At 36.4% G+C, this 22,272-nt stretch overlaps 2 protein-coding genes across 14 annotated transcripts in view; both read left to right on the top strand.

Annotated features, from left to right (window-relative positions):
- The first annotated feature begins 536 nt into the window (after window positions 1–536).
- Window positions 537–9,982, top strand: c9orf72 (C9orf72-SMCR8 complex subunit). The gene is made up of 10 exons (XM_051917821.1): window positions 537–700; window positions 1,056–1,617; window positions 1,709–1,804; window positions 3,919–3,983; window positions 4,071–4,143; window positions 4,220–4,336; window positions 4,485–4,720; window positions 5,926–5,983; window positions 6,081–6,190; window positions 8,569–9,982. Exons 2-10 carry the CDS (start codon window positions 1,171–1,173, stop codon window positions 8,753–8,755), a joined length of 1,389 nt encoding a protein of 462 aa, XP_051773781.1. The 5' UTR covers window positions 537–700; window positions 1,056–1,170; the 3' UTR covers window positions 8,756–9,982.
- A 569-nt stretch (window positions 9,983–10,551) lies between these two features.
- kiaa1109 (KIAA1109 ortholog) overlaps window positions 10,552–22,272 on the top strand; it is an 85,725-nt gene continuing 74,004 nt past the window's right edge. For all 13 annotated transcript variants that reach the window (XM_051917452.1, XM_051917460.1, XM_051917461.1 and 10 more), the window contains exons 1-3: window positions 10,552–10,696; window positions 20,865–20,967; window positions 22,130–22,246. In XM_051917452.1, the coding sequence (XP_051773412.1) occupies window positions 20,877–20,967; window positions 22,130–22,246 (208 nt within the window). In that variant the 5' untranslated portion in view covers window positions 10,552–10,696; window positions 20,865–20,876. The remainder of the gene's footprint in view (window positions 10,697–20,864; window positions 20,968–22,129; window positions 22,247–22,272) is intronic.

Genomic DNA, 22,272 nt, shown 5'->3' with positions numbered 1-22,272 from the left:
GTTCTCTGTGTTGTTATAAAAATATATTGTTTCTTTGTCAGGGAGAGAGAAGGTGCTCCAAATGACTCCGTCCGTTGGTGAACTCTCAGATTGACGCAGACAAAATGGCGAACCGATTGACTAACCCTTTTGACTTGTGCCGAATTCGGTTCCGATTCGCTAATTGTTTTTTTTTTTTTTTTCTCTAATTGGGTTGGGTAGGTTGGTTCTGACCATAGGTTCTGACAGCCGGACATGATGACAAATAGCCTAATCCTCAGGTCGTTAATAATACGTTAATCTTCCACGTCAGTGGAACAATTAAGTGGGGCACAGCAAAAAATGTACTATTTTCCAGCTACGCCCCTAGTATGAAGTATAAAGCAATAAAACCACTATTTAGCTGTAGTGTCAGGGCAAGGTAAACAAAAAACTAATATAATATAACAGCAATATAATGTACAACGTAGTTCGATACTATAATATAACAGCGATATCTTCCTCAATACAGATCACAGCATAAAGTGATGGTTTGACAAAACAACTCACAAGGTAATTAAATTTCCCCCTGGTCTCGGGTAATCAAATTACTCCTTAACCCGCTAGAGGGCGCTGCTGTGCCCAGTGCTTCAGCAACGCGCTTCTTCGCAGCCTTCTGCCTTATGACAGCAGAGAACCAGGAAAGGGTTGACGAATGTGTTGTTGTTTTCAGCTAAAACAGGTAAGATTTTGTATGTGTAACATATTGGCGACAAAAATGTATTTATTACCAGTATTCAAGCTAAAGCAGATGAATTTTATAGATGAAAGTCGCGGTGCAGTGATTAACGTTAGCTCGATGTGTTGACATACAGTATAGAGCATGAGTCATAGAGAATGAAGCTCTGTGGCAGCTCTAAAATATTTTGACACCTGACATATTCTGAGGTCGAAAAACAACAACAAAAAAGCACAAATGTGTCTAGGTTAGAAAGCAGCAATGCAATTTTATAATGTTATATTGGCCTGGTTTACATGTCATGCCACTGTTTTCACTTTCAAGTCCACTGTATTTTCTCTTCCTCTCTCTCAAACAGATTGCATGAGTGCAGTGGGACAGCAGAGGGATGTTGCAGTCTGTTTGTCACCACTGACTTCTGCATTGTGAGACTGACAGTAGTGTGACTGTATAGGTCAGTGTGAGTGGCCATCATGTCCGCAGCCTGTCCCCCGCAGTCTCCAGCTGTTGCTAAGACTGAAGTGCTGGTTGAGGACTGGTGTCCCGTGCTGGCTGCGACCTTCGCTTACTGGGACAACATCCTGGGACCTCGTGTACGCCACATCTGGGCGCCCAAAGGTCAGGGGTTGTCGCTGCTCAGTGATGGAGAGGTCACGTTTCTGGCCAATCACACGCTGAACGGCGAGATTTTGCGAAATGCGGAGAGCGGCGCAGTGGATGTGAAATTCTTCGTCTTGGCGGAAAAGGGAGTCATCATCGTGTCACTGATTTTTGATGGAGAACTCAAGGGTGATAAGAACACTTGCGCTCTGTCAATCATCCTGCCACAGTCAGAGCTCAGTTTCTACCTGCCACTGCACAGCGTGTGTGTGGAGAGACTCAAACACATTATACGCAAGGGACGCATCTGCATGCAGAAGGTCTTTGCTTCGGGTTGTGTACTTGAATTGTACTTGAATCCAGCTGTTGTTTGTTTGTTTTTGTAATGCATATTTGTGTTTTATCTTGTAGGGTTACAACATAATCTCTATGTTGTCATCTGAGATTGTTTCCATAATGGAGCTTCTCACTTCCATGAAGAAACACAGTGTACCAGAGGAGGTGGATGTGAGTATTTTGACATTTTTGAGAGGCTTTTATGCATTTTTTTTTCACAGCGAGAATTTCGTGTAGACAGGAAGGGATGAGAAGAGAAGGATTTGGGATGTGAGCTGAACTCAAATTGCTTCTCCCGTATTTAAAAAAAAAAAAAAAAAAGAATAATGCAAATAAAATAAAATGTTAAAGATTGTGGATTAAAATATCCAAAAACCACTAGAACAGTGTTATATATTTTGTTGACTTGTGTACTTGCATTATCCCAAATGTTTCCAAGAATGTTTAAATCCAGAGAAATAAGCAATTTTAACCAGGACACGGACCATGTCCGTGCGTCGCCTATCAGTGACATCATACCCATGTTAATCCTCGATTTCCGGTTTTATTTTGTAGAAACCATGGAAACACCAAAGACACTTTAATATATTATGAGTTTTATTAGACAGGTGAGCAACTGTTTGGATACATTCATCGACGGAAAACTAATCATGTTATATAGCTCAACACAGTAAGTCGTAACTTGTTTTCTTGATTTACCGCGAGTACCATGTGTTACCATGCCTAATATCGATCTAGCTTACTGGAGTGTGCAACAAGTGTCTCATAGTAGCCGCCGAGAGTAGCATTAAAGGTTTAGTTCACCCAAAAATGAAAATAATGTCATTTATTACTCACCCTCATGCCGTTCCAGACCCGTAAGACCTTTGTTAATCTTCGAAACACAAATTAAGATATTTTTGTTGAAATCCGATGGCTCAGTGAGGCCTTCATAGCCAGCAATGACATTTCCTCTCAAGATCCATTAATGTACTAAAAACATATTTATGAATCAGCGTGTCGAATCATGATTCGGATCGTGTGTCAAACCATGACGTGACTTTGGTGCTCCGAACCACTGATTCGACACGCTGATTCATAACGCTCCGAAGCTTAATGAAGCAGTGTTTTGAAATCGGCCATCACTATATAAGTCATTATTTTGTTTTTTTTGGCGCTTTATTATATTAATATTGAACCACTGTAGTCACATGAACTGATTTAAATATGTTTTTAGTACATTAATGGATCTTGAGAGAGGAAATGTCATTGCTGGCTATGCAGGCCTCACTGAGCCATCGGATTTCAACAAAAATATCTTAATTTGCGCTCCGAAGATGAACGAAGGTCTTACGGGTGTGGAACGACATGAGGGTGAGTAATAAATGACATTATTTTCTTTTCTGGGTGAACTAACCCTTTAAAACAACTTTCAACACACAAATGTATCTAAAATGGTAAAACAGCGCTGTCTTACCCCACATGCGCATGACTGGAAGAAGCGGAAGCGCTCGTCTGCGGCATAATAAAAGCTCCACTGCTCTCGAGACGTGTGTCGCACTTGTCTCTCATTAGCAATTGCTCCAGCGGCCTCGTTCCACTCCAACGGCTTTCAGCCACACCCTGCTTCATACTACAGTAATGTTAATAAATCTTTACTACATTAGCTCATCCATGATTATGATTTCTGCCCGTGTCCCGTCGGATTCTTTTCCACCTGCTGTAGACGTGAAGAAAACACCTCATCAAGCTACGCCTTTGTTTTGAATAAGCGACCTCTAGTGGCGAAAATTACATATTGTGTCTTTAATAAAAATGAGTTACTAATACAATAAAAGAATTTAATAGTAATAATGAAGCTTTTTTCTTCATTAAAATATCAAGATAGTTTTGATTTTGTACCCCCCCCCCCCCCCCCCCCCCAAAAAGTGATTTTTAATTAAGAAAAAATAAAATCATGCTCATCATAGAAGTGCATTCAAGTCATTGTGTGAATTGTATTTTGAATACTAATATAAATCCTGAACAAAAGAATTAGTGTCACGTCACTAACCAATTAATGAACATTGTAAATAAATGCTTATAAATATATTTTGTTTATTAAATATGTACTGTATCATTTATCATTTATAAATACTATTGAACAACAAACAAAAACACTGGTTGGTTTCTAAGGGTGTACAATATGTATCTTGCTGGAAAGATGCATAACCATCCACACTGATTTTTTTCTGACCATTTTGAAAAATTGAATGTTTTTCTCTCTCTTACTGAACCATATAAAGAAATAATTTTCCTTGTTACAGCTAAAGGACACTGTGCTCAATGATGATGATATTGGAGACAGCTGCCATGAAGACTTTTTGCACAAGTAAGACATATTACATCTTTAGTAGAAGTCAATGATCTGAATTGAGTTTAGTAAAGTTTCGATGTTTGTCATCTTTCTCTATCATAGGGCAATCAGCTCTCATCTTCAGACTTGTGGCTGCTCCATGGTGGTTGGCAGCAATCCTGAGAAAGTCAATAAGGTGCACATTCATGCATAGACATTCTCAACATTCACCCCTTAGCATGTAAGTCGAATAATGATGTTTCCTTTTATAGATCGTCCTCACGCTGTGTCTCTTCCTCACTCCTGCGGAGAGAAAGTGCTCTCGACTCTGTCACCCCGATGGCTTGTTTAAATATGACACCGGCCTCTTTGTTCAGGGCCTCCTTAAGGTATCCACAGCATCCCTCCATGGGAAACTTATAACTACTGCCCATTTGCAAAGAATATTCAGTACTAAATTTCTCGGGGCTCATAATCATTAAGGACACCTGGTGTTGGATAATAGTGTTATAAATGTCCCTCTCTTCTCTTTCCCAGGACTCCACTGGCAGCTTTGTGTTACCCTACCGGCAGGTGCTCTACTCTCCGTACCCCACCACCCACATTGACGTGGACATTAATACAGTGAAGCAGATGCCACCCTGCCACGAGCACACGTATCATCAGAGGCGCTACATGCGCTCTGAGCTCAGTGCTCTGTGGAGGGCCGCCAGTGAGGATGACATCAGTTCAGACAACCTCATCAATGCCCAGGACTCCTTCACCCCAGACTTGTATGACCCCTACATACCTTCTTAGTCTGGAAGCTGTATCATGATTGGCTGTTTCTTACTGTCAGGATCACAAGCTCTCGTGGTCTTTTATTCAAATACACATAATTTAAATATATATATATATTTAAGGGATAATCAGTCAGTTGGTTATTATTGCAAAGTAAATCCTGAGTGATTTTGTTTCATCCTGAAGGTTTTTTGTGATAATGATCTACTGACTGTTCATTATCCTGCTTATTATATCACACCTTACCGAATTAATACATTTATTAATTATAAAATGTGAGAGGAAAGAGATCACAGAGAGATAGAAGATACATCAACTAGCACAGTGTTGGATGAATGGCAGGGACAAAAGTCAATTACATAGTTTACAAAAAATATTTTACCTCAGAATGTTGCGACTGACCAATCTGAATCAGGTATTCCAAATATAATTAAATCACAGAGGACCTGTTAAAATATTTGTTAACGCTTTACAGTAAGGTTTACAAATTAGTTAATGCATTAGGTATCATGAACTAACAACAAACAACCAATTTTTATGGCATTTATTAATCTAGGTTAATCTTCATTTATAAATGTATTATTGTTCTTAGTTAATTCATGTTCGTACACTACCATTCAAAAGTTTTGGCTCAGTAATATTTTTTTTTGAAGAAATTAATACTTTTATGCAGCGATGTAGCAATGAATTAAATTGATTAGGAATGGCAGTAAAGACATTTACAATGTTACAAAATATTTCTATTTCTTTTGAACTTTCTATTCATCAAAGAATCCAGAAAAAATGTATCACGGTTTCCACAAAAATATTAAGCAGCACTATTTTCAACATTGATAAAAATAAGAAATGTTTCTTGAGCTGCAAATCAGCATATTAGAATGATTTCTGAAGGATCATGTGACACTGGAGACTTGAGTAATAATGCTGAAAATTCGGCTTTGCCATCACAGCAATAAACTACATTTATTGCTGTGACATATATTAAATTTGAAAGCAGTTATTTTAAATTTGTAATAATATTTGAGGGCACTCACCATATCATTCACTCGATGCGATGTAATCAGCATCACATGTCATGTAGTCAGTTTCTGAACCTATTTCTTAGAGAATTAAAAGCAGCTCTTAAAATTTCTTAAGAAGATATGAGAGGCTTCTTGAACCCTCTGAATCACTAATTAATCTTCATGGCTTTTCTTAGGAATATATTTCAGGACGTGATGCACAAAGACACACTTGTAAAGTCCTTTATAGATGAGGTAAGCCTGCTGTGACTCCCTTTTGACTCTTTTTCTTCCTCTGCTTTGGCCTTGATAACGTGAATGTGTGTGTGAATGCATCTTTGTTGGTTTCTAGGTGTTTCTGTTGAAGCCAGGTCTGTCTCTGCGGAGTGTGTATTTGTCCCACTTCCTTCTCCTGCTGCACAGGAAGGCCCTGACACTGCTCCGATATATTGAGGATGATACGTAAGTACAGCGGCTTTGAGCTCACAACCTAACCAACCACTTTAGTCTCAGCCTCAGACGTCACGCCAACAGCGCGTTGGCTGAACGTCTGATGCATATAGCACAAAATATGGGAAACGCTTCAGGAGTTTGAAAGTCGTCATCTGATTGGTTAAGTTCTCCAGGATTTCTGGGAGACGTGTTTGTGGCATTCTTTAACGGTCTGTCTGGAAATAAAGCTGTCGTGATGCCAAACCCCCTTATGGAAAAAGAAAGCCATCGTGTTTACAAGTGTGACAATGAATGCTGGATTTTGAAGTATGTGAAGTTCACAGCACCATTGTAGAGGTCTGCATTCCCGAGGCTCTCCCACGGGAACTGCGGGACCCGATAAGATTTCTTGCTGCGCGGGATTAAATTTTGAATGAAAGGCGGATTGCGGTCGGTAACTATAGTGTACTTTAGGCGGGAGCGGGCGGTCTGACAATAGCCTATTTAGCCTATTTTTTCTCTGTGATATTTAGCCTAATATTCTTTGAGACATTTTTCCTATGACATTTTTTTGGGTGTTGACAGCATCATAAGACAAATAACAAATAAAAATCTTGTATATGCTATGCAACATTTTATATTTGTTATCCCCAATCACTCTCTTTCTTTTGGGAAGTTTAAATGCGAGATTCTGGAAACAATCTAAATTTAGCGGGACCCGTCGGGTTGGGAAGAAAATCACTATATGCAGATAGCGGGTGAACACAGAGTGAATTTTAGGCGGAAGAGAACCTTACGGGAGCGGGACGAAAAAAACAGTCCCTCGCAGACCTCTACACCATTGTTGCAGTAAACTTGCACAACGTTCTTGAGTGAATTGCACGCCAGTCTGTTATTGTAGGGACATCGACTTTTCAATTTCGCGCCCCTTAACATGACGCGGAACAGAACAAAGTGATTGGTTGTGTTACATGTCAGACAAACGTCCTCTTAGGCAGTCTTTGGCCAGTGAAAGCTGCTATGGAGTCTAGACCTTCTGTCGTCAGACTGAAGATCTGGCTACGCGAGACTACAACCACTTATACAGTGTACTTACTAAACACACACTCCAGGCATGCAGCTGATTTGTTATTATAATACAATTTGTTTATTGCATCCACTTTCTGTCTATTTTAACTAGATATTAAGTATCATGTGAGTACTGTAGGTGGTTAATGCACTGATATGCACTCAATGACAACAATTTTCAGTAACATTAAGCACATTTTTTGTAGTATCACGTAAAGGTGGGTGATATACACTAACATTCAAAAGTTTTTGGTTGACTGCATATATTTGATAAAAAATACAGTGAAAATTGAAATATTATTACAATTTAAAATAACTTAAATTTTAATATTGACTTTCTATTTGAATATATTTTAAAATGTAATTTATTCCTCTGAACTTTCAGTCTTCAGTGTCACATGATCCTTCTAGAGAGATAATTCTGATATGCTAATTTGCTGCCAAAGAAACATTTCTTATCAGTGTTAAAAACAGTTGTGCTGTTCTATTTTGATGAATAGAAATTTCAAACAAACAGCATTTATTTGAATTAGAACTCTTTTGTAACATTATATAAAAGTCTTTAATGTCACTTGTGATCAATTTAACGCTCCTTTCTGAATAAACGTTTTAGTTTCTTTAAAAAAAATTGTACTGTTCACACATTTTTGTACGGTAATGTAAGCAAAAATTTATAGCATAATTTAATATTTGTGGTCTGTTTTTATTTTAGCCATCATGAATATTGCAATTAAATTTTATCAGTAAGTACCGTATGATTTAATATAATATTTAGCTATTTTATCTGCTCTGTGTTGTATGGAAGCTTGTTTCTGAAACAGAATAAAACTATTTAAAAGATAATTGGACTTTTTTTCTCGCAATTCTGACTGTTTTTCCTCGCAATTGCGACTTTATATCACACAATTCTGAGAAAAAAAGTCAGAATTGTGAGATAAAAAGTCGCAATTACCTTTTTTATTCAGGGGCGGAAACAAGCTTCCATAGGGTTGCTTATTTCAATTAAAAAAGGCTCCTTTTTTAGTTAATCATGATAAAATTCATGATGCAAGCTATGTGCAAATTACAATACACCTTCACTGGCATATCTGAAACATTTTTGGTGGCTGTATTTTAAATACAAGGTTGATTGTTTATAATAATTCCTGAGGTAATTCACAAAGTACGATTGCGTGTCCATGTTTGACAAGAGCAGACTATGCACTGGTAAAAAAAAATAGTTTTCGGCATTGTTAGAAAGGGTAACTAAGGGGAGCGGGGAGTGTAGGTCATGATTGTGTTGTTTACTGTATGTCCAGGTAGACTCATTGTGTCTTATTGATTATTATTGATCATTACAGGCAGAAGGGGAAGAAACCTTTCAGATCTCTACGCAATCTGAAAACTGATTTAGACTTAACGATGGAGGGGGATTTGAACATCATCATGGCGATGGCAGAGAAGCTGCGGGCAGGCCTTCACTCCTTCGTTTTTGGGAAGTCTTTTCTTACCAGCGTGCAGGAGCGTGACCTGCTCATGAGCTTCTGACCTCTGAACCCCACAGGATCACATCACAGGACGATTTGGAAACTCTCGCATCTTTGTGTTTATTTTAAATATATTTATATGTGCTTTTTGTTTACAGCACACCTGCTGCTACTGAAATGTCAGTTGGTGCAATTTGAAGTAATGATAATCTGCTTAGTGATGCTGGTAAATTCATATTTGTGTGAAAAAACTTCTTCATGGTCCTATGAGACACTTCTGTGACATGTACAAATGCTGTTTGCTAACTAACATAACACATACCTTCATTCATAACACAAGAAATTGGTGATGTGTAACATAGCAAGGAACAAAATTGAAGTAATTTAATCACACTCTGTTTGCCTTCTATGGACATGACTTTCTTCTCGTTTAAATTAAAGAAAGTATGCCTTAATTAAATTAACATTTACTCTGTAATAACGTTCCCTGACCTTTTATCTGTGATTGTCTGAAGACTTTACAGAATTCAGATGACACATCTGTTATTTTGCAGAACCCCATTTGTGGCTGGGAGACTTTTCTTTGTTCCTTAATATGACTTTGAAAAAACCCTAAACTTATGGTTAATTAAATGTCTCATACTTTTGCATTTGGTTTGGGGCATTAATATAGGAAAGCTGGTGGGAATGTGGGAAAAGCAAAGTGCGACTTGACTCACTATATCCAAACAGTCAAATCTCTGGTGTACAATGTGCAAGGAAGTCAGCAAATAACAGGAAGGGCCCCATAGACATCTTGCTTTCATTTTGAAGTGTTCTTCCTCAAAATATTACATTACTTCACTGCTATGTATGTTATCAAACAGACACTGCATTAAAGGGATAGTTCACCCAAAAATGAAAATTCTGTCATCATTTACTCACCCTCATGTTGTTCCAAAACTGTATAAATTTCTTTGTTCTGCTGAACACAAAGGAAGATATTTTGAAGAATGTTTGTAACCAGGCTGCTTTGGGGCACCATTGACTTCCATAGTATGAAAAAAAAAAATACTATGGAAGTCAATGGTGCCTCAAAACTGTTCAGTTTGCCACATTCTTCAAAGTATCTTCCTTTGTGTTCAACAGAACAACAACATTTATACAGGTTTGGAACAACTTGAGGGTGAGTAAATGATGACAGAATTTTCATTTTTGGGTGAACTATCCCTTTAATGGTAGACATGTATATTGATACATTTCAAGTTTCAAATGTGTTGACAATAAATTGTGCCTTTTGTTTGTGAAACATGACTTATTTTATTAAGCCTGTTATCATCCTTTCCTGAACTATTATTTTTCCAAAATACATTTTAGGCTTATATTTGATGAGACAACAGCACACTTCATTAACTGTTGAAAAAAAATAAATAAAACGGGAATATATTCACACATTTAATATTCTGTAAAAATATTTTACAGCACTGACATCCAACTCTGCTCAGTGTTATATTTATATATGCATATATTTAATAATCCCATATTATTTCCACATCATCGGTCTACAGAAAAGTATTGCCTGAATTTTTTTTAACAGATTATTTTCACTGACGACCAATTTAAATAATTTGTTTTATTCATTAATTAGTTAAAATTGTAAATTACTGTATCGCTTTTCATTGTTTTCTTTCCCTCTCCCTGACAGTGCATTGATCTACTGACTTCGAATCTTGCGTTCAACCGACACAATTATCTTGATTTTTATTGGCTACACTCCATGTCACTCACGCTCAGGATCCATGACCTCGCCCTCTGATTGGCGCTGTCGTCCACAACAGATATCTGATTGGTTTAAACCTGTCACATGACCAAAAAACAGGAAGCACAAGCGTTGTCCGTGTAAATACTCCGGAAAAGAAATCATTAGTTTGAGAAATGGGTGCTGTCGCCTGAGAGCAGTACGAGAGAACAGCTTTAAGGATCATGGCAACGTGAAATGTAATTCCACACTCTACAAGGCGAGGTAGGTACGCTGCGTGTTCCCAAACATGTCGTATGTGTGTGTGTGTGAGCACGGGCTGCGGCCTACGATACAGCAGAGATTGTCTGGATTTGATCCTAGATCACCTGCTGAGCTCAAGCGCTGCTGTCATACACACAGCCATCTGTTCGTTGCATTAAATATGATCATAACCCGACTAATAAAGTTCACTGGTATCTGGTGTTGATGTTCACAGTCATCAGAAGCTTGTGTTTGACATGCCAGGAGCGAACGCGTATTTAATACTTTCCCTCATAATCATCGTGTCGGTTATTTTGTAAGGGTTATCCTGTTCTGATTTGTTTGGTGTTTTGTCCACATCGAGTTTCATTACTGTACAGTTTGCGTTGGAAGTAGATATACAATGGTCCAGTTGTCACACACAGAAATAATGAGCTCCATTATTGTGTAACATGCCTCACCTTTTGCCAAAGCAATTCATGGTACCAAAATGTGTTGTATAAGATGTCGGTTATTTATTTGAAATAATTTTTCACATATGCTACATATGTTTGATAGAGTAGCGAAGATGTCACAGTGAGCTGCTTTGATCCTGTCAATTTAATGCACTAAATAACCGGGTAATCAGACTCAGTTGACACTGGATTCTAGAGTTGCACAGGTGTTGACATCTCTGTTTCAGTTTCATTTTGACTGTCACATTAATAGTTAATTTTCTGCCAATTATTTTAAATTGTTGACTTGGTACACCGGATCTTTTGTGTAAATAATAAATAGGGGGTTACAAATCTTTGCTCAGGCTTATTTGTCTCATCAAGCACATTTGTAAGGATAATGTACAGTCAGTTTATTTATTTATTTGTTGAGTATCTTTCTGTCAGGGTCCTGGTCAGTTTATTTGGGGATAACGACCAGCTCACTGTTCATAATACAGTTAATTAAAGGTGCAATATGTAAGAATTTTGCAGTAAAATATCCAAAAACCACTAGGCCAGTGTTATATAGTTTGTTCACTTGAGTACTTACAATATCCTAAATGATTCCAACTATTTGTAAATCTTGAGAAAATTGGCTCCGGGACGTGTGAGGAGTCGCCTGTCAATTGCGTCATACCCGCGTTACCCTTGGTTTCCGGTTTTATTTTGTAGAAACCATGGAAACACCAAAGACGCTTTAATATACAGTAGTCAACATTTGAAGTGGATCAAAAAAGTTTATCTAAGTTGTCCTAACACGATAGGTTTTAGGACAACTTTGATGAAAGGTTTTGATCCACTTCAAATGTTGACTACTATATTACGTTTTAATAGACAAGGTAACTGTTTTTATATATTTATAGACAGAAAACTAATTGTTGTTATATAGCTCAACACGTTTAGTCTTATTCTTTAAATCTAATTTTCTTGATTTTTTTGCGAGTACCATGCTTTACCATGCCTCAGAGAAAAACACTATTTTGTCAAGTAGCTAACATAGCATAATCAGATGCAGCTTTATTTTTAGTAACAGTAACATAGCATTTTCTGCATCATACAATACATTTTAAAATGAATTCCACAAGCCATTCAGCATTTAATATGATATTCTAAAATCAATCTATCTTACTGCAGTGTGTCTCAAACAAGTGTCTCACAGCAGCCACCGAGCGAACGCAGAGTAACACTCACAAATGTATCTAATATGATAAACAGAGCTGTGTTACCTCATACTCATGACCGGAAAAGCGGAAGTGGCGCCGGCGACTGTGGCATAATAAAAGTTACGCTGCTTGTGAGGCGTGTGTTGCGCAGTCGCTCCAGCGGCCTCGTTCAGCTCCCACAACACTCGGTCCTGCTCTGCTTCATACTACAGTAACGTTAATAATCGCATCCATGAACGTGATTTCTGCCTGAGTCCTATCCCAATTATTTTCCACTGGCTGTGAGGTGAAGACCACATGTCCCAAGATTCCGCGCTCAAACCTGCCATCATCAAGCTACGCCTTTGTTTTGAATAGGCCTCTAGCGGACAGAAAATGTTACATATTGCACCTTTAAATGAAATACATGGACATAATTTCAGATCAAATCAATATTTATTTTATGGACCGACAAACAGGAGTAGCAGCTATATGCTGTGACTGACTGTGTAATAACTAGGGAAATACAAATGCAATACTTCTGAAGTGTTCAGCTTGGTGTTAGTTAATAGCAGAACATGTCATAACAGATCTGAAGAATTCTTCTGAACATTTGCACTATTTGTCTGTATCAGGAATACACATCAAACTAAAAGAATGCAAGCTTGAGCTAATGCTGTTTAGCTGCAGGTGAAAATGACTGTGAAAAATGTAGAAAGTCCACCTGACCTTTTACTGGCTGTGTGTAGCACCCACACTCTGCATATCTAGTTTATAAGGTTTGATTTTAATAAGGTCACTGATTATTCCTAACAGATTGTGCGACACATTTCAGTGTGAATCGGTCACAATGTAATGAAGTCTTGGTAAAAAGCTTTTTATTAAAGGATGGGTTAAACTATACAAACTCAAAAGCAAATCTGCAGCTTATAGCAAAGCACTGTGGCTTATTTTATACACTATAAAAAATATAAAGTTAACTCAACTTAAAAAATAAAACATTTCTCAACTTCAGTAGTTGTAGATTTTCAAATTAAAGGCACAATATGTAATTTTTCACCACTAGACCTCACCTATACAATACAATACATCTTTATTGTCTACCATGGTTGAAATTTGTCTTTGACCACACCAGCGAAAACCAAATACACATACAGACACATACTACAAAAAACATAAAAACCATTATACTGAATCACATAGCTTTTTGATTAATAAATCCTATCGCAGCAGGTACAAAAGACCTTTTATAAATATTAGTCTTTGCTTTAGGCATTAAAAATCGTCTCCCAGAGGGCAATAAAACAAACTGATCACACAGAGGATGAGTTGGGTCTTTTAATATACACTCAAAATACATATACATTCAAAACAAAGGCGTAGCTTGGTGACGCCGAGATTGAGCGTGAAATCTTAAGAGATGTCGTCTTCACCTCACAGCCGGAGGAAAAGAGTCCGACAGGACTCGTGCAGAAATCATGTTCATGGATGAGATTATTAACTTTACTGTAGTATGAAGCAGAGCAGGGATGAGTGTTGTGGGAGCTAAACGAGGCCGCTGGAGCGATTGATAATGAGAGACGAGCGTGACACATGGCTCGATAGCAGCAGAACTTTTATTACAGTCGCCGCTTCTGCTTCTTCCGGTCATGAGTATGAGGTAACACAGCGCTGTTTATCATATTAGATACATTTGAGTGTGTTGAAAATGTTATAACGTTACTCTGCTATGAGACACTTGTTGCACACTACAGTAGATCGATTTTAGAATATCATATTAATAAATGCTGGATGGCTTGTGTTGCTAAATGGCATACAATTAATTTTAAAACACTGTATGATGGACAAAATGCTGTATTACTGTTACTAAAAATAAAACTGCATCTGATTATGCTATGTTAGCCACTTGACAAAATAGTGTTTTTCTCTGAGGCATAAAAAACATGGTGCTTGTGGAAAATTTAGAAAACGATATTCAAACAATAGGAATAAACGTGTTGATATATAACAATGATTCATTTTCTGTCGATGAATGTATTCAAACAGTTGTTCCCTTGTCTAATATAATGCATAATATATTAAAACGTATTTGGTGTTTCAATGGTTTCTACAAAACAAAACTGGAAATCGAGGGAAACGTGGGTATGATGTAATTAATAGGCGATAGTCCTGGTTAAAATTGCTTATTTCTCTGGATTTAAACATTCTTGGAAACATCTGGGATAATGTAAGTACACAAGTCAACAAAATATATAACACAGTTCTAGTGGTTTTTGGATATTTTAATCCAAAAATCTTACAAATAGACTGGTTGTTCACTCAAATTACCATTTTAAGTTAAAATTAACCTTCCCCAGCAACATATGAATAGTTATTAAGAGTTTGTTGAAAATTAAACAGGTGTTTGAATGAACTACTAGTCTAACTTTAAGAAAAGAGTTTCCACAACTGTGTGGCACTGAAGTTCAATGAACTCAAAACTGCTTAGCAGTTGGTAGTTGAGTAGTTCAAAGTACTTCCTATTTAAAATTTAAAAGTTGGTCATACAAAATTACCTAAAAGTTGACTATTTAATATTTTGGTAGTCAGTAGTTCAGTCAGTCTTTAAAATAATGTGTCTGACAAAATGGATGTTGTTATTTTTACAGTGCATGTAAAGAGGGTATTTACACAAGAAACATTTAATAATCAAAAGATGTCTCAAATGGCACCTTTTAATGTTGAGGAAGTTACATTAGTTGTTGCTCAAGTACTTGCAGAACTTTTCCTGAAAAGTTGAGTAAAGGGAAGCGGCCATTTCTGTTTCAGATTTTGAAGACTGCTCCTCTTGTTCAATAGCAGACTTCTTCTAGCTTTAAATCACCCAGACTTTACCAGAGGTTAGACTAGAGTCAACCTCAACACTAATTCAAACAGATCGTTCTCCTCTTGTGTGAGCCTGAAGAGTAGGCTGAGAGGAAAGATGTGTCTTGACTTGAAGACGCTTCACACATCATTGACATACAACAGACCCTGTGATACTCAGCTGCAGATTATATACTTTTTACCATAGAATCACAGTTAAATCACTGTAGAATCTCAGTATCTTAACACACCTGCTTCTGTCACATGATGAACTGACATCATTTGATCCTGTCTCATTCTATCTTTTCATCTGAAAATGTCTCATTCTGACACCTGTCTCGACAAACCTGTCATGCTAGAATCAAAAAGCATTATCAAAAGCAATATATTCTTTACAAGTATCGCATCCCTATGGTTTCACAGTCACACAAATGTGTTCGTGCCTAGAAGTGTTGCATGCAAATAATAGGGTGCAAGAATCATAAGCTGAGCGTTTTGCCTGTAACTGCTTCCTTAGTTGCCTGGGTGAGCTGTTTTACATTCATGCGTTTTGGCAGACTGATTTTGTGCAGTATTTAGTGGTTTTGGACTTTTTGAAATTATGTTTCACGTGATAAATTATCTAAACATTGTAGTCTGAATGTTTGTGCTAAAGTAAGAGTGTGTGAATAAATGTTTGCAGCTGAATGGAAACAACTTGTGTTGTTTAAGTACAGATGTCTTCCAGATTTAAGGTGCATTTGGGTTATTTTGGATTTAAGGTGGATTACAAGTGGATTTGCTTCTCCTTTTTCAAACATGCTACTATACCAGATAAAGGCGCAGTATACTGTCGCTTTAATTAATCTGTGATTAGTAATAATTAATCAACCAGCATTTGCAGACAGTGGCACTTCTGTGTTTTTGTTGGCCCTCTCTAATGTAATTGTTTTTTCCTTATGAATTTTAAATACATTTCCATGACATTTCCCTTTCAGTTTTATTTCTATTGTCCAAATAAAGATTTTCTCTCACATTTCATAGAGAGCTTGATTCAGATTAAATATTTTAACAGTCATAATTTTATTTTATCACCACATATGTCGGCATGAAATGGAAGTTGCGATAGTCTTTTCTTCCCTATTGTGACGTATATCCGAGTGAAACCACTTTTCGAATAAGAAAAAAGTGTAGAGCAGGACTTGATTTTCTTTTTTCCATCGGGAATTGATTGGATAGTTGGATGGTTATGGTTTGCTTTTGCTGTTATCTCATGTGAGTGACAGTTTGTCCTACCCTCACGCCAGTAAACATGTTTTCAGAGAAGAAATAAGATGTCATTGCGGGGAAATTATTTTGATTAAAGATTACGAGGGCACATGAATTAAAAAAAAAAAAAAAAAAAAAAAAAAAGATGTGCACAGATAAATAATTTCTAATAAATACTGCAATATTCTATAAAAAACAAGAATTGTCCATTTTGATTTCATGGTGACTAACTATAGATTTCCTCTGCAGCAAAAGAATTGTCGTTCATGAGGCTCAAATAAGCTCACATGACTGAAAACATGATTGAAAACATGGACAGATTACATTACTAACAGTTTACTGAAAACTCTAAAATGTGCTGTAGACAACATGTGCTGTGTCCCAGTTTGCCTACTTATACTACGCCCTAAAAGTATGTCCTGTTTTTGTGAAGAAAAAGTACATACTTTTAAGTGTGTCACAGAAGAGTATGCAAGCTTTGGGACATACTACCTCGTAGGGCTGCACGATTTAAAGAAAAAATCTAATTGCAATTTTTCTGGTTAAAATTGCGATTTAAAATGCGATTTTATAAAACAAATGAAAAAAAATAAAATAATAAACAATACCAGGCTTGTTTTGCTTGTTTGTCGGGCTGCACAATTTGGCCCGAAATTTTGTGCTAATATATTATTTTGACTAATTATTTTTATTATTATTATTATCATTATCGCTAAATAAAAATATTAAACCAAATAAGAAATATTACTGTTGTAATAACTTTCATTATTAAAGTATTTAGCATTAGTATTTAATTATAAAATATAACTATAATAATTAGAAAATAATATTTAAAACTTGTATGACAAAATGTGGGGTTACCTGTTAACATGCAAGCAGTATGTCTATAAATCATTAGAAAGGTCTAAGGATTTATTATCAAATATTATATTATGATAAAAATCTGTCTCAATAATTTCTTTATTTTTGTCAGGAGGTATGCAATATCAAAAATGGAGTCCATGTATTTAATATGAACTACGTGTCTCTTATGCATCCACTGTGGAAAAAAAAAACCCTGTACACTTACAATAGTGTTGTACGCTGGAGAAAAACATATTGGTTATATGTTCCCCTCAAAGTTCTTTAGAGAGAGGAATAGTGTTGTCAAAAGTACCGGTACTTCGGTACCAAGTCGGTACGGAAATTTTGAAAATGTGACGATAACCACATTTCTGTAGTACCGAGAATCCGGGTATATTCGGTACCCACTGATAGGGCTGTGCCAGTATTTACTTGAATATGACACGAGTGGAGCACAAAGCTTTGTTTACAGAAGACATAATAGGTTAGCAATTAAATGTGATATCGCAGCCATGGAAACATGGTTCATGCCGAATGAGAGAAGTACGTGAGTCCATACATTTAAGCTTTGTTTTCTGTTTTGCGAATCGCGATCTGGTCACCCGATTAGCAGAGAATTTAACAATATTCCATTAGTTATTCCACTGAACATGGAATCTCTGTTTCTTTTCCCACATCTTCACTCACGAAGGGGATTATAACGTTTCTTCCTTTCGTTCGCTTTTAGGCCTATTATATTCGCATTCTTTACTGTGATAAAGTAGAAAAACACCTTTTTTCTTGAACGTCAGTTTCTATTTAACACAGTTTGTGCTTGTTATTAGACTTTATAAGGCGTCAAGTTTATTTATAGCGCTTTTCACACACGCTGGTGATTTTTACTTTCGCTTTCCCTGGCAGCGCTAAATCAAATATAGCCTGAATGTGTGAAGATAAAACTAGCTCTTCAGACCTTTTACAACAAGTGTCAGTTGCTTGTAACATCAGGAGATAACATGAAGATATTATTAAAGCAAAATGGTCTCTTTCCTGCTCATGTCCCACATCCCTTTCAAAGAGCAGAGCAGTATGAAGCATCTTTGTGTGGAAATAAAAAAACGAATGGTGTTTTGTGTGTGTGTTTTTTTTTTTTTTTTTTTTTTTTTTTAAATAATATTTAACTTTCTTATTATTTAGGTTACATTTACCGATATTTATTTAATAGTTTTACAGGCTGTAGTGTGTCGTTTCATTGGTTTTATTGAAGGAATAGCTAAAATAAACACACACATCTGTTACAAAATGGATGTTTGAGCATTTTTTTTTTTTTTTTCAAAATTTATTTCATTGAGGTATATATACACACACAAACATACAACATACACACACGCTCCAAATATTTATATGTATGATTACCATATTTAATATGTTTTTAAAATAGGCTAGTTAAATAAAATAGTAAAATAGTTCCAACAGATTTTGCTGTGGTACCGAAATTGGTACCGAGAACCGTAAAATTTTTATGGTACCGACTACTGGAATTTTGGTACCATGACAACACTAGAGAGGAATTATTTTTCCTATTATTACCCTGAATAGGATTGAGTGAGCTTTACTTGGCGCTAAACATGTCTGTTTCATACTGGACGCCGGAGGGCGCCCTTGAGCAGATACTCCAAATACTCCAAATAAACGCAATATAACAAACGCTGTTCCAGGAACTCCCCAATGGGCATCATGCTATCACTGTGACTGAATAAAAAGAAGGTAGAAACGCTTTGATTGATTAAACATGAATAAAATAAACAGACGACTATAACAATACATGGTTTATATGTTTTCTTCAAGCCTTCTCGGGTATTTCCGTAATAATAAAGTATATTTATAATCCAATGCTAATCAAAATGCTATTTCAAACACTCAACTGACGTTATGAAGTGAATTTGGAGTAAAATCACATTAAATGTTGTCTTTTGTTAGAAAAGAAGTTCATAAAGGCTTCTCATGTTTGGAAAGTTTGTATATTTGACTTGTGTTGCTTTTTCTAATGCAGTGCTCTCAGATGGAGCGTCATTTACTACTGATCACAGAGCAGCTCTTCACTTACACTCTGTACATATTTATATAATTAAAAATCGCAGCCTTTGCGATGTCATAATCGCACTAAGCCAAATCGCGATTTCGATTCGTTTACGATTAATCGTGCAGCCCTACTACCTCGTCATATTGCGTCTTTAACAAAAGTTCTGTCGATTAGTTACGCAACTTGTAACCGTTTAAACTGCCAGTCATCTTGTCAAAGTTAAAATCCTCCGCATACAATTACATTTAATTTCCTACCGTTTCGGAGAGAAATGTAATCAGACGTTGATCTGCCAGTCATGGGTCTTTCATGTGGAGATTTCTCCTCATCTTTGCATAATGATGCATTTAAAAGTTAATGACCAAATGCATCGTTATAAAAGTTCACAATGCTGTTGCAGATGAAATATAATAAGATTTAATAAATATCTTTTCGTCAGGTTAGATACTGATTGTTAATCACTCAAACCCCTTTATTTTAACCGCTCTGCTTAACCGTCGGTCTCGCACATCCATCATGTTTGTAGTTTTTAACACTTTTTATTCGTGTTTGTAGTTCTAATCAAATCCTCGTCCACAGCGCACGGATCTGCACTTTGGATTCTAACCGGAAAAAGTAGACCATCCGGGTATCTGTGGAATACTCATTTCAACATACTACGATTTGGGACACACTAATTCTATTTTTTGAATACTATTTAGAACGGATAGTATGTGAATTGGGATGCAGCGATGGAGTCCTAATTATGTGAATGTCTTCATAAATGGTGGATAACTTTGGGAGAGTTAAAGGGTTAGTTCACCCAAAAATGTAAATTCTATCATTAATTATTCACCCTCATGTCGTTCCAAACCCGTAAGACCTTCGTTCATCTTCAGAACACAAATTAAGAGATTTTTGATGAAATCCAAGAGCTTTCTTTCCCTCCATTGGGAGCATAGAAACTACCACATTCAAGGTCCAGAATGGTAGTAAAGACATCATTATAGTAACCCTTGTGACTCCAGACTTTAAGAAAATATTGACGCGCAATCCAGTGTTGTGTTTACTCAAGACTGGAAGTTGTTCCGTGAACGCACTTTGAATAATATTATTTTGTAAATAAAGTGGTAAATTATGTTTTTTTTTTTTTTGTTGTTGTTGTTTTTTTTTGCGCAAACCAAGCACTCGTGTCGCTTCATAAAATTGAGGTTAAACCACTGGAGTCACATGGAGTACTTTAATGATGTCTTTACTACCTTTCTGGACCTTGAAAGTGGTAGTTGCATTGCTCCCAATGGAGGGACCGAAATTTCTCAGATTTCATCAAAAATATCTTAATTTGTGTTCCGAAGATGAACGAAGGTCTTACAGGTGTGGAACGACATGAAGGTGAGTAATTAACAACAGGATTTTCATTTTTGGTTGAACTAACTCTTTAATTAACTAGTTCTGTCTTTAACCAAAGACCCTCCTTTTTTGTACACTGGGTTTGTGGATAGTGCTGCTTGCGCATTGGCAGTGTACTTGATAAGTCCGAGGTTGATGCAAACTCTGTGTAATTTGATAGTGATGGCTGTTCTTTTTATCTGCAGTGGGGTGTAACTATGGATAACCAAAACAACAGTTTCCCCAGTTTTGGTGAATTAGATGACTACCTTACCAGACGCAACTCTAACTTTGTGTGGCTTCTTGTTGGTAAGTGGGCATCTGATGCGATTTTATAAATTGTTTTCGGTCTACACATCATAATCAGTAAATCTGTCTACACTGCAAGTACCCAGTTAGAGTTATTCACTTAATCTAGTGTTAAGCTTACAGTTGATTGATTCGTCGTATAGTGGATATTCTGCGATTACGCACAGTTTCAGCACTTTCAATGTAGACAGACTCAAGTTGACATGACACAATGTTTGGTGCAGACACAGTATTGTATACACTACAGTTCACAAGTTTGGGGTCAGAAATTTATTTTTTATTAGTACAAAGTTAATGCTTTTAGTCAGCAAGAATGCATTAAATTGTACATTGCATCAAAAGTGCCATTAAATACATCTAAAATTCTACAAAAGATTTCTAATTTCTAGTTTCAAATAAATGTTCATCATTACTCCAGTCTTCAGTGTTACATGATCCTCCAGAAATCATTCTAATATGCTGATTTGCTGCTCAAGAAACATTTCTGATTATTATCAATGTTGAAAACAGTTGTACTGCTTAATATTTTTGTGGAAACCATGACACATTTTTTTTTCCCCCTCAGAATTGTGTGATATAAACTTGCAATGGTGAGAAAAAAAGTCAGAACTGTGAGATAAAAAGTCGCAATTATCTTTTAAATTGTTTTATCTGTGGTGGAAGCAATTCCATACTTTTGAACTTTCTATTCATCAAAGAATTCTGATAAAAATGTGTCATGGTTTCCACAAAAATATTAAGCAGTACAACTGTTTTCAACATTGATAATGTTTCTTGAGCAGCAAATCAGCATATTAGAATGATTTCTGGAGGATCATGTGACACTGAAGACTGGAGTAATGATGCCGAAAATTCAGCTTTGCCATTATAGGAATAAATAGCATTTTAAAATATATTTAGAAGTTATTTTAAATTTAAGTTTTACAATATTACTGTTTTACTGTGTTTTTTAAATCAAATTAATGCAGTCTTATTGAGCATAGGAGACTTCTTTAAAAAAACTTTTTAAAAATAGTACCGACCCCAAACTTAGTGACCAAACTTAGATGGTAGTGTATGTCTCTTGCCACTCCAGACTAGTTTAGATCGTGTTATTTGCTCGGTAAGGGTAATATTCAGTTATTGAGGGCAGGACTTTAAACACATTTTATGTTTTCCACAGCCACTATTATGTCATGCGGATGGATCATATACCTGACATACTACAATTCCCGCAATATTGGACTCGTCCTCACCCTCATCATTAACCGACTCTATAAGAATGGATACATACACATCGGTGAGTTAGTCTTAATTCTGTTTTTA

Source organism: Ctenopharyngodon idella, chromosome 13 (assembly GCF_019924925.1).
Source record: "Ctenopharyngodon idella isolate HZGC_01 chromosome 13, HZGC01, whole genome shotgun sequence".
NCBI classification, from domain to species: Eukaryota; Metazoa; Chordata; class Actinopteri; order Cypriniformes; family Xenocyprididae; genus Ctenopharyngodon; species Ctenopharyngodon idella.
The sequence above is the reverse complement of the archived record's forward strand: the minus strand, read 5'-3'. Positions and strand labels throughout refer to the sequence as shown.

Coding starts and splice junctions, on each gene's coding strand:
- c9orf72 (XM_051917821.1), top strand. CDS start 1,171: ATGTCCGCAGCCTGTCCCCCGCAGTCTCCAGCTGTTGCTAAGACTGAA. Junction 1,618..1,708: donor GACGCATCTGCATGCAGAAG/GTCTTTGCTTCG, acceptor TTTATCTTGTAG/GGTTACAACATAATCTCTAT. Junction 4,337..4,484: donor TTGTTCAGGGCCTCCTTAAG/GTATCCACAGCA, acceptor TCTCTTTCCCAG/GACTCCACTGGCAGCTTTGT.